At 32.2% G+C, this 15,304-nt stretch overlaps 1 protein-coding gene and 1 long non-coding RNA gene across 2 annotated transcripts; one reads left to right on the top strand and one right to left on the bottom strand.

Moving 5' to 3' along the window:
* Nucleotides 1–665: 665 nt before the first annotated feature.
* Nucleotides 666–9,781, top strand: LOC149492402 (uncharacterized). The gene is made up of 7 exons (XR_016318779.1): nucleotides 666–1,107; nucleotides 1,324–1,450; nucleotides 1,781–1,862; nucleotides 2,672–7,983; nucleotides 8,200–8,326; nucleotides 8,657–8,738; nucleotides 9,548–9,781. It is a non-coding gene; the product is annotated as an uncharacterized LOC149492402 (long non-coding RNA).
* Nucleotides 9,782–10,787: 1,006 nt separating this feature from the next.
* On the bottom strand, nucleotides 10,788–13,740 carry LOC105634184 ((1S)-1,7-diacetoxy-luvungin A aldo-keto reductase). Its single transcript, XM_012217003.4, has 4 exons — nucleotides 13,368–13,740; nucleotides 13,040–13,280; nucleotides 11,283–11,465; nucleotides 10,788–11,199 (listed from the first exon to the last, which is right to left on the bottom strand). Exons 1-4 carry the CDS (start codon nucleotides 13,679–13,681, stop codon nucleotides 10,975–10,977), a joined length of 963 nt encoding a protein of 320 aa, XP_012072393.2. The 5' UTR covers nucleotides 13,682–13,740; the 3' UTR covers nucleotides 10,788–10,974.
* Between the last annotated feature and the right edge of the window lie 1,564 nt (nucleotides 13,741–15,304).

Below are 15,304 nucleotides of genomic sequence, written 5' to 3'. Positions count from 1 at the left end.
AAAGTAAATTAAGCTAACAATTTTCAAGGATTTAATTAATTAGTATTCTAGATAATCTAGCTATGGGATATTTATTAGCTTAATGTATACTTCGAATGGTTAATTTAATGGTTTATAACTGTTCTTGAAGGAAGACTAATATAAAATATCCAAGTTCATATTTCAAGGTTAAATGGACGTGTTAGAATCAGAATGACACATATTTTCGTAGTACTACGTTAACTGAAACCCAATAAGTTGGTGTAAATCTGTTGGCCCTCGAAGAAATCTAACCTATCTCTAAGTCTATTTTTTTAAGTTTAACACTTAAGTTCGACTAATAAGTCAATTTTCCAATCATATAAGTCGGTCTAAAATTATGTAAATATGAGACCCAACATATTGTAATACCCCGAATTCTTATTTTCGAAACTTTTGAATTTTTATTAAATCAAAAATCAGAAATTTTAATCATGTGGACTGCAAGTATAAAATAGCCTCAATTCAAGCCCAAGTTTACGAAGTTGGGCTCAAGCCCAAAACACATTATCGAAATTTATCAAAAAAAAAAAAATTTATATATATATATATATATATATATATATATATATATATATATATATATATATGATTATTAATATTAACATTAAGTAAATTGAAGGAATGTTATAGAACCTAACTAAAATAATCAAAATAAATTAAACCGGACCTAAAAATCAATTTAATTTGTCGAGAACCACACGAAGGATCCGAAAATCGATTGGAAAACTCGAAAAACCAAACGAAATGAGACCAAATCACTGAATCAGACCGAACCGGTTCGAATCGAACCGGATCGGCCCACTTTTCTTTTCTTTTTCTTTCTTTTTCTTTTCTTTTCTTTTCTTCCTTCTCCTTCTCCAGTAGCGTGGCCTCCTCCTCCTCCTCCTCCTTCCTCTCCTTCGATCTCCTTCCTCCGGCCACCAAATTCAGCAAATGAATACTCTAAAAATATCTACTCAACGTGAGGAAGAAGATTATAGCTTAGATTTGAACTGAAATTGTGTCTATTTTGAAGGGGAAGAGCTTGAAGTTTTGGACACCTTTTTCCGACGATTCACGCCGTTTCAGGCAAGCCTTGGACACAAGGTGAGTACCAAATGACTCCTCTCTTCTTCCTCTTTCATTTGATGGCCTCCTCGTCGACTGTAATAGCCGGAATCGGAAAACCCAAAATGGGTATCACCGAACCTTTCCGCCCAATTTCCGGCCAACTGGTTCACACCCACCTTGATTTGAACACATATTAGTGATCCTCTCATCGAAACGAATAAAATGATGTATTGTTTGTCAATTTTGGTGAAGGTTAAATTTTCCGGCCACCGTGCACGGTGGCGGCGGCGGCGGTCCGGCGACCGGCCGGCGAGACTTCAAGGGACAGAATGCTCTCCTCTTCGTGCGGAACACGGAAATGAAATTTGATTTTAAATCGGTACACTCTAAAGCTTAATCCGCAATTTTTGAATAAATTCTGAATTAATTAATTAATGAACTTAATTAAGTATTTAAGTAAATTAAATTAAATATTATTAAATAGATTTTATGAATATTAATTATAACTATAAGGTTGGTACAAAAAAAAAATATATTCCTAGCTAATAATAAATTTTAGGAATTTTATTAACAAATAAATAGTTATAGAACAATTAATTATAATGGATTATGTGAATTAAATGACCGGTAGCCAAAATAAATAAACGAATGTGAAATATAAGTTTTTGAATTAAAATTCTTATTTAGAATTTTCTTGTTTATTTTAAAGGCTTATAAAATACAAAATGCGAGGACAAAAGCTGGAAGCATGTGGCTAAAAAGGCAGTCCTTTTAAAGGACAATAAAGAACTGTGAGTAGTGTTAGATAACTAGCATCATCCGCCTGCATTCATGCATTCACGGCTAAATGTTATCATGCATTATTTTGTTGAATTGCCATATTATGATGCACTATTCTTTGATATTAAAAATTGTTTGATTACTTGTGCTATGAATATACTGTGCCTTGTTTGTGTGGAATTGGGATGACGTGGACCACCATGGGTTTGTGAGGACGGTCTGTGATATGGATCCTGAATATGATATGATATGGAATTTGACCGTCGGCCGGGAAAATGGGAGATCGGCGCCCCCGTGTGCACCTGATGATATGGATTATATGGAAAACCACAGGATGGCTTCTTGTTGTTGCGCACCTGATAATCTAGATTTGATTGTAGCCCGCAGGGTGGCCTCCTGTTGTGAGCACTTGATGATCTAGATTGGATGGAGACCACCGGGTTGCCTCCTGTTGGTATGGAAAAGAAAAGAGAGAATGGAAAAACAATGAGAGGACTGGTCAGTGAGGATTAGACCAGTTGGCCGTATGGGGGATCGGCTCCCTGGTGCACATGTATGAGAGGGCGAGCCATGTGTGAGGACGGCTCGCTGGGGATTCAGGTGGTGCCATTGACTAATTTCCACGTGATGTGATTATATGAAGGTGATAATACTTGTGATTGCTGTTGTATTGCCATTTGTGTGACAAAGTGCATGATCATATAATTAAACGGTAACCGGATAAAAATATTTTAGCATCTGTGTGATTGTGTGGGGTGAGAGGGTTATCTAACCCTACTCATTGAGTTTGGCGCTCATCCCTGCCTACTATTTTTTTCAGGTAATAGAAAGAAAGGAAAGCCCTATGGAGTTGAGACACTTATTGTAGAAGATTGTTAATGATAGAAATAACGATGTGAATGTAAAGGTAGAGTTCCGCAATTGTATTCCAGTTGGGTTGTAAACAAATAGTAAAAGTCCATATTAAGTATATGAACTGCATTATGGATGCATATGTATAAAATGTTAATGGGCCTGAATCCATAATTATGAATAGAAAGTGAGATTTAAATAAGTTAGGCTTACTACGGGCTTCGGGGGCCTTAAGCCCACCCAGGTCCTAGTGCCGGTCCGGTCCATGGAAATGGGTCGTGACAAAGTTGGTATCAGAGCATAAGTCGGGCCTTAGGAATCAATTGCGGAACATAGGAAATTAAATAGAGAGCTCCTATGTTGGGATCGGCCGTAACCAACAAAGGAGGTGTAGTCTGGATTGAATTCCATTTTAGTGCCGGTGGACGCATCGTGCACGAGGATGGAAGGAAATCTATATGAAACTTAGGATGAGAATTAAATGTATATAAGTAATAGTAAATCATAAAAAGGTCCGGGTAACTGACGTTTATAAAATAAACATTTCGAGTTTTGCTAAATCCCCTCCATCTATTTTGAAGCAGAAGATCAGTTGGAAATTGGTGTAATGGCCTGATCACCCATTACACCATGATTCGACAAGAGACACTGCTTCAAAAAAGAAAAAAAAAAAATTGAAATTATTTAGAAAAGAATTCGGAGTTTTAAAGACAATAAGAAAGTAAATTTATTTGAACTATGATTTGAGAAACATGTTTTATTATTTGCTTATTGGAAATTGTTTTGAAGTTGCAATTAATTGCTTGGTTTTATTGTTTTGTCGGCATGTCAAAAAAAAAATTTATCTGATTTTAGAATTTAAATTATTTTCAATGATTGCATGTTTGATTTATTTTATCATATTGTCTATCCCGAGGACTAAATTAGGCCTATAGAAATTAATATTGATAAATTAATAATAAATGGTATAGAATATGAATTTGAATTAAAATTTCAATTAAGATATAGATTAAATTCTAGAAATGTTACTGTTAGGGAATAAAAAGTGAAAATTGTAATGTACATTAAATTAAGGGTTAGCAAAAGAAGGATTTAGGACAAATAGTCATACTAGACAAGAAATCCTCAATTAACCAAGCGAAACTTAAGGATGTAAAGAGAAAATTTGTAACTTACTTAAGCATAACATTAAGGAGGATAGAGACTTATTGGAAAAATTAAATAGAGTTAGACGTGGAAATAATAATTTGTGTCTTAAAAAGTATTGATTGAGGTGAATCTCGATATATAGAATTTAAATAGAGCAATGAAATTAAAATAAAAGACAAAGGTAAACTAATTATGTTATTAAATATGAAGAAAATAATTTTTAACTGGATAGGTCATATTGAGGTGAGGCAGAATATAATAAGGAAATGGGTAAAACTTCCTTTGCACAACTAGTATGAAGGGTAAGATTTTGGGTGTTTTAATATAGAATTAAAAGTAAAATTGGTTGGTAAATAATTGGGCAAAAGTTTGAATCGAAAATTTGATTAATATGGAAAAGATTGACTAATAGTTAATAGAAGTAATTACAAGCCATGAAATAATTATGAATCTTTTATAATAAAATGAGCAATTAGATTGAATCGATAATAGACTTATGGAACTAATGTGTAACTAAGGGATAGTTGGTATAATCTAAAATTTTATAAGGTGAAAGTGTAGTAAGTGTATTAGATATTATATAATTAAGATCCTAGCACATGTAGGATGCTTAAAGGGCTAGACTAAGTTCATAAATCTATTATAATAAAATGAATGTAGAAGATGATGAATAATGGGGAATGAATGGGGAAAGGAACGTGGATGCTGTAGGAAGCTTAATAAATTAAGGAAATTGGATGTATCTAGGTAGAGAGTTATGTAGAAAGGACTAATACCATTTATTAATCTAAGGTAATGATAAGAAACGTGTATAAAACCTGCTTTAAAGAATTAAGTACAAATTTAGATCGAGGTGCTAAAATAAAATAAAATAAAAGTTAATAAATTTGGAACAGAATAAAGGTCAAAGATAACTCATAATGATGAAGTAGAGATAAAAAAAAAAAAAAAAAAAAAAAAATTTAGAATAAGAAATTCAAGAAATAATGACCTTACGACGGAATTAAATTTTGTGTAGAATAACGGTTTCACGCCATAGATTCATCTACCCAGCATTAAACTCTTTCAGGGATAAGACTTAAATGAGGTTGGGTACACTAAGGAGACATGAATGATAAAAGAAAGATTAAAATGAATCAAACAGCTAAAGAACTTGGATAGAACTAGGGGGATGTTAAATAATAGAAAAGCCAATGATGATCAATTAATTTATCTACTGTGAAATACTAGAATAAATAATTAGAAACAAATTGGGAAAGAAGTAAAATTCAGATGTAAGAAATATACATATATATATAAAAAAAAAAAAATGATGATAAAATAAGTAACGAAATAAATAAAGATAAAATAATAATATAAATATAAATATAAATATAAATATAAATCACTACTGAAAATAACTTTTGGGAAAATTTAAGGTGTGGACCAGTCTACTTGAGAAACTAGTAATAGCGAAAGGAATAGTAATGATGGAGATTAGAATATTCTTGGTTTAAGAGGATCATTTAGGGATGAAATATGTAACAGTAGACTGGAACTAGATGATTTAAGGATTGTCCTCGTGGAGATAGACAATTCATTTTTGTTAAATACCAAAAGGTTTTAGAAAATACAATGAGTGTTGATTTTCAAACTTTATAAAAATATTTTTTTTATACCACGATTGAGACTGGTTTAAAATAAAAGTAAATGCAAATTTCTATTAAAAGAATTTCAAGGTTTTGTGTGAGTGACATGCCGATGTTTTTAAAAGTTGGAAAGGAAAATTATTTTGAAAGTTTTTAAATAGTCAGTTACCCATAGGATGGTCAACCTAGGCTGTAGTTGTCAACTCATTAGTCGAATTTTGAATAAACAATTAATCTAATAATTTATAACGGTGAAACAATGTATAGTGGAAATATAAATAAATGAGGACTCTTAAGTTACTCAAAAATCTTTAGTAGACACATTTGATGAAATGCCTGATATGAGATAATTAGTGTTGTAGACTATTATTATAAATGAACTCATTAAAATGGAAATTTTCTCAAGAATAAGAAATACAAATCAAGAAAACTTAGAAATAGATCCATTTAGAATTGAAAATTTTAGTACTATACCTTTTTAACTGTAGTAAATTGTGACAAATCAGAACTAAAGAGATTTGATGTGAAAATTTAAATTTTCTCGTAATTTATGAGATCATAAGAAAAGTATTTAACTCTAGAGGATATTTTGGAGTTCAATGGAAATATGTGGCAATTAATTTCTTCAGGCTTTTCAATAAGTATAACAATTAATAAATTTAAATCCTTACAGAAAAGAGAATAAAAGAAGCTAGTGAAGTGAATCGTAAGGTAATGGATAAAAATTTTGACATGTCAGCGAAAGGAGGAAGGACCAGAACTCAGTCGAGGTCTAGATAATAATACCAGGTGGCAGTGTGCTAACCTGAGAAACTAGAAATGATAAGGTTACATGGATAAATTTAAGGAAATCATAAATACCTTGCTAGACATAAATAAGTAAGGATGAGATAAATAAATTGATACTATATTTTAAAACTTGGATGGAAAAATTTAACGATTAGCTTAAGTATTATAAGGGCTAATTAGGGCCTTGCTATCATTTCATAATTAAGGCATAAATTGAACTTTCATATGGAAACGAATAAATTATTTAGTTGACGCAGAGTTGGGTGAAAGAAATTGAGTTATTGATGTTTTCTTAATTGGTGTGATGTCGAAATTGTAAGAAAGCGTTAGATCGGGACTTAAGAAAATAATAAAGATTAGATTGAAACAATAGTAATCGGATAAGTCGTGAAAAAAAAAAAAAAAAAAATCTTAAAATTTTGGATTATAGTAATAGTTTTTCAACTTTGATTAAGCAAATATTTAGTCATAACATATGTAAATTAAATAAATCAAGTTTTATAATAAATAAATTAAATTTCAAATTTATTTTACATTATATATTTGGATTTCATAAAGGAATGCGTAATAAAATTTAATTTTCAAATGAAATTAAATAATCTTGGGGAACATAGATATATATATTAAGCATTTTATTGAAAAACTCGATTAATTATAAGATTTTTATTTAAAGAACGATTTTCTAAAGATTCCAATAGCCGAACGATGATAGTATTGAAGATTAATGTAATAAAACTCCTTATAAGCTACAGCTAGGTGGTACTATGTAGCTTGAACGAAATTTTATTCTAAATATGATAATTGGCTGTAGAAGTACAACCCGAATACCCCATTCACTGCCTTTCCTCGATCTGTATTTTCGCTTTTGAGCTGTCTCCTTGGTAGTGGAAGCAATTTCTTGTGACTTTAAAATTCCCCATGCATCCATTCTTATTCTTTCCCACTAGATTCAATTCGAGGACGAATTGTCTTAAGGGGGGGAGATTGTAATACCCCGAATTCTTATTTTCGAAACTTTTGAATTTTTATTAAATCAAAAATCAGAAATTTTAATCATGTGGACTGCAAGTATAAAATAGCCTCAATTCAAGCCCAAGTTTACGAAGTTGGGCTCAAGCCCAAAACACATTATCGAAATTTATCAAAAAAAAAAAAATGTATATATATATATATATATATATATATATATATATATATATATATATATATATATATGATTATTAATATTAACATTAAGTAAATTGAAGGAATGTTATAGAACCTAACTAAAATAATCAAAATAAATTAAACCGGACCTAAAAATCAATTTAATTTGTCGAGAACCACACGAAGGATCCGAAAATCGATTGGAAAACTCGAAAAACCAAACGAAATGAGACCAAATCACTGAATCAGACCGAACCGGTTCGAATCGAACCGGATCGGCCCACTTTTCTTTTCTTTTTCTTTCTTTTTCTTTTCTTTTCTTTTCTTCCTTCTCCTTCTCCAGTAGCGTGGCCTCCTCCTCCTCCTCCTCCTTCCTCTCCTTCGATCTCCTTCCTCCGGCCACCAAATTCAGCAAATGAATACTCTAAAAATATCTACTCAACGTGAGGAAGAAGATTATAGCTTAGATTTGAACTGAAATTGTGTCTATTTTGAAGGGGAAGAGCTTGAAGTTTTGGACACCTTTTTCCGACGATTCACGCCGTTTCAGGCAAGCCTTGGACACAAGGTGAGTACCAAATGACTCCTCTCTTCTTCCTCTTTCATTTGATGGCCTCCTCGTCGACTGTAATAGCCGGAATCGGAAAACCCAAAATGGGTATCACCGAACCTTTCCGCCCAATTTCCGGCCAACTGGTTCACACCCACCTTGATTTGAACACATATTAGTGATCCTCTCATCGAAACGAATAAAATGATGTATTGTTTGTCAATTTTGGTGAAGGTTAAATTTTCCGGCCACCGTGCACGGTGGCGGCGGCGGCGGTCCGGCGACCGGCCGGCGAGACTTCAAGGGACAGAATGCTCTCCTCTTCGTGCGGAACACGGAAATGAAATTTGATTTTAAATCGGTACACTCTAAAGCTTAATCCGCAATTTTTGAATAAATTCTGAATTAATTAATTAATGAACTTAATTAAGTATTTAAGTAAATTAAATTAAATATTATTAAATAGATTTTATGAATATTAATTATAACTATAAGGTTGGTACAAAAAAAAAATATATTCCTAGCTAATAATAAATTTTAGGAATTTTATTAACAAATAAATAGTTATAGAACAATTAATTATAATGGATTATGTGAATTAAATGACCGGTAGCCAAAATAAATAAACGAATGTGAAATATAAGTTTTTGAATTAAAATTCTTATTTAGAATTTTCTTGTTTATTTTAAAGGCTTATAAAATACAAAATGCGAGGACAAAAGCTGGAAGCATGTGGCTAAAAAGGCAGTCCTTTTAAAGGACAATAAAGAACTGTGAGTAGTGTTAGATAACTAGCATCATCCGCCTGCATTCATGCATTCACGGCTAAATGTTATCATGCATTATTTTGTTGAATTGCCATATTATGATGCACTATTCTTTGATATTAAAAATTGTTTGATTACTTGTGCTATGAATATACTGTGCCTTGTTTGTGTGGAATTGGGATGACGTGGACCACCATGGGTTTGTGAGGACGGTCTGTGATATGGATCCTGAATATGATATGATATGGAATTTGACCGTCGGCCGGGAAAATGGGAGATCGGCGCCCCCGTGTGCACCTGATGATATGGATTATATGGAAAACCACAGGATGGCTTCTTGTTGTTGCGCACCTGATAATCTAGATTTGATTGTAGCCCGCAGGGTGGCCTCCTGTTGTGAGCACTTGATGATCTAGATTGGATGGAGACCACCGGGTTGCCTCCTGTTGGTATGGAAAAGAAAAGAGAGAATGGAAAAACAATGAGAGGACTGGTCAGTGAGGATTAGACCAGTTGGCCGTATGGGGGATCGGCTCCCTGGTGCACATGTATGAGAGGGCGAGCCATGTGTGAGGACGGCTCGCTGGGGATTCAGGTGGTGCCATTGACTAATTTCCACGTGATGTGATTATATGAAGGTGATAATACTTGTGATTGCTGTTGTATTGCCATTTGTGTGACAAAGTGCATGATCATATAATTAAACGGTAACCGGATAAAAATATTTTAGCATCTGTGTGATTGTGTGGGGTGAGAGGGTTATCTAACCCTACTCATTGAGTTTGGCGCTCATCCCTGCCTACTATTTTTTTCAGGTAATAGAAAGAAAGGAAAGCCCTATGGCGTTGAGACACTTATTGTAGAAGATTGTTAATGATAGAAATAACGATGTGAATGTAAAGGTAGAGTTCCGCAATTGTATTCCAGTTGGGTTGTAAACAAATAGTAAAAGTCCATATTAAGTATATGAACTGCATTATGGATGCATATGTATAAAATGTTAATGGGCCTGAATCCATAATTATGAATAGAAAGTGAGATTTAAATAAGTTAGGCTTACTACGGGCTTCGGGGGCCTTAAGCCCACCCAGGTCCTAGTGCCGGTCCGGTCCATGGAAATGGGTCGTGACACATATCCACAGACATTAATACACATATTAAATCAGGAAATCTTAGGCATATATAAGAATAAATCAAACTATTCTTGGACACATTAATCTAATAAATAGTTCCCATAACTAGATTTAGAGTTTAGTACAATATTCATAATAATATTCAAATAAAAATAGAGAGAATAAGGCATGAGACTCAAGTTACACTTGAATTTTTTTTCTTTTTTGCTACTGTCCCTTGAACTCAACCCAAACCTTTTAATTCAGCTATTGTCTCTCCTTCTCATAGGCCTTGCAAGATCCTCCTCTTTTTCCTTGACAAGTGTTGGCTGCTTCTTTGATTAGTTGATCCTTAGTGGTTTTGTGTTGGGAAGAAGAAGCAAAATGCCTTGTGTTTTTTTGTGTCCCTCTCTCCTTATTGCTCTCTTTTTCTATTTATAATTGCAACCAACTTGTGGGCAGGGTTCACTTCTCTTTTATGGTTGGCTTTCTTTTTCCGCCGCCTAAGCCAATAAAATAATAAGATAATTGCAACCAACTCGTGGGCAGGGTTCACTTCTCTTTTATGGTTGGCTTTCTTTTTCCGCCGCCTAAGCCAATAAAATAACAAGATAATTGCAACCAACTCGTGGGCAAAAGATACTGCAGTAAATGACATTGACAGCTATACAAAAACTAATTTGATGCTTCTAACTAACACACCGAATGATCATTTTCGAGGTTATCTCAAGAGTATAAATTAGAGTTTACGTCAATTTATTAAATAAAGTGTATTTCTTTTTATTTCATTCAGCTCATGATAAAATAAAAAACAAAAGAATTTATTTATACTGGAACTAATTTATTAATTAAAGTAATTCAAAACACAACTAAAACAATACAAATTGTATATAAAACCATATGCATTTTAATTGTTATCAAATTTCACTTATCTAGAAGATGTGACGCTATAAATTACTTGTGCCTAAATATCAAGAAGCATGAAAGTCCACAAATTCACAGTATAATAGCAGGCTTTCCGCCTCCGAACCTCAAACCAAATCCTATCATTTATAAATGTATTTTATACATCAAATTCCTTTATATTAATTAAATAAGAGGGGTTTATTGAAAAGGAAAAATTATTAGTGTTATATTTCTCCATCCCAGAGCTCAAAGAGCGACTTGTACGGGCCTTCATTTGAGACAAATTGCTCAGCAAGAGTACCTCTGTTCTGTGGAATTTGATCAATCTCGTGCAGCTCTTCTTCACTGAGCTCCCAATCAAATATCATCAAGTTCTCTTCCATTCTTTCCTTGTTAAAGCTTTTTACTACAACGCTAACACCTTGCTCATATACCCATCTCAAACACACCTGATCATGCATGCACCCAATTAGAGCTCATATATCTCTTTCATACTAGCTACATATATAGGTTATATGTAAATGTAAATTACCTGAGCAACTGATTTTCCTCTAGCAGTGGCAATCTGTTTCATGACATCACATTCTATAGGTCTATGCTTACCTTGCCAAGGAGTCCCTTTGCTTCCCAATGCAGAATAGGCTGTTATAAGGATACCTTTTTCTTTACATAATTTCCTGAGCTCCTTCTGTTGCCAATAAGGGTTCATCTCCACCTTCTCAAAACATAACAAGGTATATTAGGAAGTAAAACACACGTATACACATTAATTAAAACTATTGTTCTTACTATATAACATAATTCAAAATTAATTGTTTTCCTAACTAGGTCCTTGTCAGATGTATTATGGTTACACTGACCAGGAAAAACTATTTTATTCTAGCTAGGTCCTCAATTGAGCTACACTCTAGTCTAAAGAATGTAAATTATTAATAGGTAATTTAGAGGAAAATCATTAAATATGAATAAGTTAAATTTTAACCCATCATCTCTTAAGTTAACATTAAATACAAACATCAATTTACAACATAAAAATTATCCAATATTAATTTATGCAATATTCTACTAATTTTCAAATAAATTTTATCAGGAAGTTAATGTAGATGATATGCTAGATATAAAATCAGTTTTTAACCCCAGCAACAATGCTTATTCTCTCTCGTTTACTTGCTCTTTTTGTTACTTTTCATAGAACAATTTTCTCTCTCTTTTCGTCAATTGCATAAACAAATGAGTAAAAAAATATAATTGATGATAACCTTTATGGTCAAGATGAGTTAAACTTGAACTCTCACTCTCCACATTTTCTACAAAATATAGGAAGACTAACAATCTTGATCGGCTATTTTAAACTAAAGTATAACAATTATAAAGTCTACAAGTGCTATTTCATGAGGAAATGAATAAAAAGGGTAATTTTTTTTTTTTTTTGAAGAGGGTATTAATTATTTAGTCAATGCATATTACATTCTTATTATTTGGCAAAATTATTGATAGTCTTTGAGGGCTGCTTACTATCTTTAAACTACTCGGTCAATACATCTGATAAATTTTTTTTTTTTTGGGTTAAAATATCCTATAATATTTGACTATTTTGTGATTCACATTTAATATAATTTTATAATTTATTTAGATTCTTATTTATGGTAAAAATAATACTCTAGACGGAAGGGTTAAATATTTTAAGGGGATTAAGTCTGAAGAATGAATGAGTGATTTTGAAAATAATAGGGATGTGATAGCAATTTAACAAAAACTATTAAGGACTAAATAATTAATTACTTGAAAAAATCAACCACTATGATATGGATACATTAGACATGACTAGACTGAATAAAAAGAAGTTTTGTCTCTTTATATATGTGTATAGAAATTTCGTAATGGACGTCCATTTCCTCTTGGATTTCGTTATATTGGCCATTATTTTAGCCATGCATAACCTAAATTCCACCCCACAATCAGCTATCTACTATTTTGTCGAAGAGGGAAGAGGGTTGTCGTGATTCATAATCCAAAGAAGGAAAATTAAATATTAACGCAAGCCCAAGATCAAAGAAAATGACTTTATAGCGATTCGGTAATCAGGTTTGGTGGTCGTCTCATTTATTAAATGAGATGGAGGTTTCAGGTTCCACTCTTCTCAATTACAAATGTTTTCTTCAATTACAAATGTTTTAACTAAGAAAAGATCAACAAGTGTTTTTAAATAAGGGAAGAGTTATTATTTCGGTTTTTAGACTTCCAAACGAATAAAGAAAAAGAAAATAAAGAAAAAGAAAATGACCTTACTTGATTGACTGCCGGAGGGATTGTTGCAGTGGCAAGTAATTTGTCAATCTTTTTGCAAGTAAAATTGCTGACTCCTATTGCTTTTGTGAGGCCAAGATTTTGGCATTCTTCCATAGCCTTCCAAACAGACTCAAAATCCATTAAAACAACATCATCTGGCTTCAACGGGAATTGGGTTTCTGGTTTCAAACTCACTGGAAAGTGAATTAGAAACAAATCAAGGTACTCCATTCCAAGATTCCTGCATCCATTAAAACGACAATCACCAAAAAAAGAATCTTTCAATTCGCACAATTAGTAAAAAAACCATGAATTGTAGAGTGCTAACCGGAGAGTCTCTCGCAGAGCCGGAAGAACGAGATGAGAGTGAGCGTTACTGGAGAAGAGCTTAGAAGTGATAAAGAGGTCATCCCGTGATTTGATTAGGTCGCGTTGCAGAGCTTCAGCTATAGCGTCGCCGAGAGGCTTCTCGGACTGGTAAACAGCAGCAGTATCAAAGTGTCTGTAGCCAACTTCAATTGCATTAACAACAGATTGTTTCACTGCTTCATAATCCCCAAATGGAAAATCAGCTGTTCCAAAACCTATAATTGGAATTTTTTGGCCACTTGAGCCTATGCTTGCCTCCGGAATTCTATCCATTCTCTGCTACTTGGCCAATTTTCCTAAATGGAGCAAGAAAGATAAGATTTTGCATGAAACGTCTAACATTTAATATAAATACCAAACACAAACAGGTCTGAAAGTGACACGTCAACGTTTAGGGTAAGCGATTTGCGGAGGTAACTGACAATCCAAATCCAACAGAGTAATTTTAGTTTGGTTCGGTTGTCATCAGATAAGTTTTGATTGGTTAGTTATAAATATTAATTTAGTTTTTCAGTTATAGTATAGTTAGTATGAAAAAATTTCGGTTAGGTTAATCCAAATTAACTAAATTCGTATTTAAGATATATATGTTTTTTATTTTAGATTTTTTTTTGTCAAAATGTTGACTTTTACCTTACATTAAAATGAAACAAAGAACTCAAATTATATTTGTATAGCTTTTGTGACGGCTGACAATAATATGATATGACTTTTAATACCATCGATAAAGAAAACCATGCTTAACTGAATACTAATTATAATTTTAAAGTTTAAATAACAATTAATATAATTAACATTAAATGAATAAAGTTTAATGAATGCTTCTTTTAATATTAATTATATTATTGTTATTTGGATAGTTGGATTTAGATATAACTATCTTTATAATTTTGTAATTTGTGTTTGGACACTTGTGACTTGTTAGATTAATTAATCAATTTTATTATTTATTTATTTATTTTTATTCTATACAATTGTCTATAAATTTATAAGTTTGTGTAAATAATTGCTTTAAGAGTATAAATTGCAAATCTGGAAATAGAAACACATATATTGAAAAATTTTGGATTTGGATTAACCGATTGAAAATACCAATCCAGTTATCCGGACGGTTGCGATTTTTTTTATAAAACCGCATATCATTGGATTCGATTATTTTTTATTTTATTTTAAATGTGGTTTGGATTGAATAATAGATTTATGAAATTTAGATTAAATTATTCGATTTGGATTGGTTCGGATTAACAAAAATGCTCATCCCTAATTTTGAGTGTATGAAAACCGGAGCAGCAAATTGAAATAAAAAAATGAATTTTTTAAATATACATATAAACTGGCTCCACCGATGGGTTGACCGGATAACTAGCGTCAAAATCAAGTTGATTTTGCTTTTAATCATTTAAAAAAGAGAATCGAATTGAACTAATCGACCAGTAGTTGAGTTGAATCGCGCAACCGCATAAATCCTGATTTTTTCGAGAAGTTTAATTTTTTTTATTATATTACAATAATTTTAAATTATAATTACTTAATTAAAATATATTATTCTCTTTAAAATAATAATAATATATATTATTAATATTTTTACCATCCACTAATTGAATCATTAATCTATAGGTTGTAATTCATCCATTCAGTTTTTTATCCAGGTCAATGGCCGGCCGAGTTTAATAACACCGAATTTTTTTTACATGGTATAAAAAATTGATAAACTTTGTGGGCGATGCAGCGATTTTTTTTTAAATTGATAAATTTTTTATTCTAAAATAATAAAACTCTCATTTTATTTTTCCCAACGATTATCGTGGGCTTGGGTAATCATTGATGAAGCAGTTGCACTGGGCTTGAGTTTCCACTACCTCATCGTTGATTTCCAGGGTTCTGAAGTGCATGATT

The sequence above is a fragment of the Jatropha curcas genome, chromosome 11, assembly GCF_041381405.1.
Source record: "Jatropha curcas cultivar XTBG-Jc1 chromosome 11, XTBG_Jcur_1.0, whole genome shotgun sequence".
NCBI lineage: Eukaryota > Viridiplantae > Streptophyta > Magnoliopsida > Malpighiales > Euphorbiaceae > Jatropha > Jatropha curcas.
The sequence above is the reverse complement of the archived record's forward strand: the minus strand, read 5'-3'. Positions and strand labels throughout refer to the sequence as shown.

Bases quoted from the DNA above. Each gene is read 5' to 3' on its own strand.
- LOC105634184 (XM_012217003.4), bottom strand. From the start codon at position 13,681: ATGGATAGAATTCCGGAGGCAAGCATAGGCTCAAGTGGCCAAAAAATT. The intron at 11,466-13,039 runs GTAAGGTCATTT...TGTTTTGAGAAG, and splicing joins TCCCTCCGGCAGTCAATCAA to GTGGAGATGAACCCTTATTG. The intron at 11,200-11,282 runs GTAATTTACATT...ATGCATGATCAG, and splicing joins GAGGAAAATCAGTTGCTCAG to GTGTGTTTGAGATGGGTATA.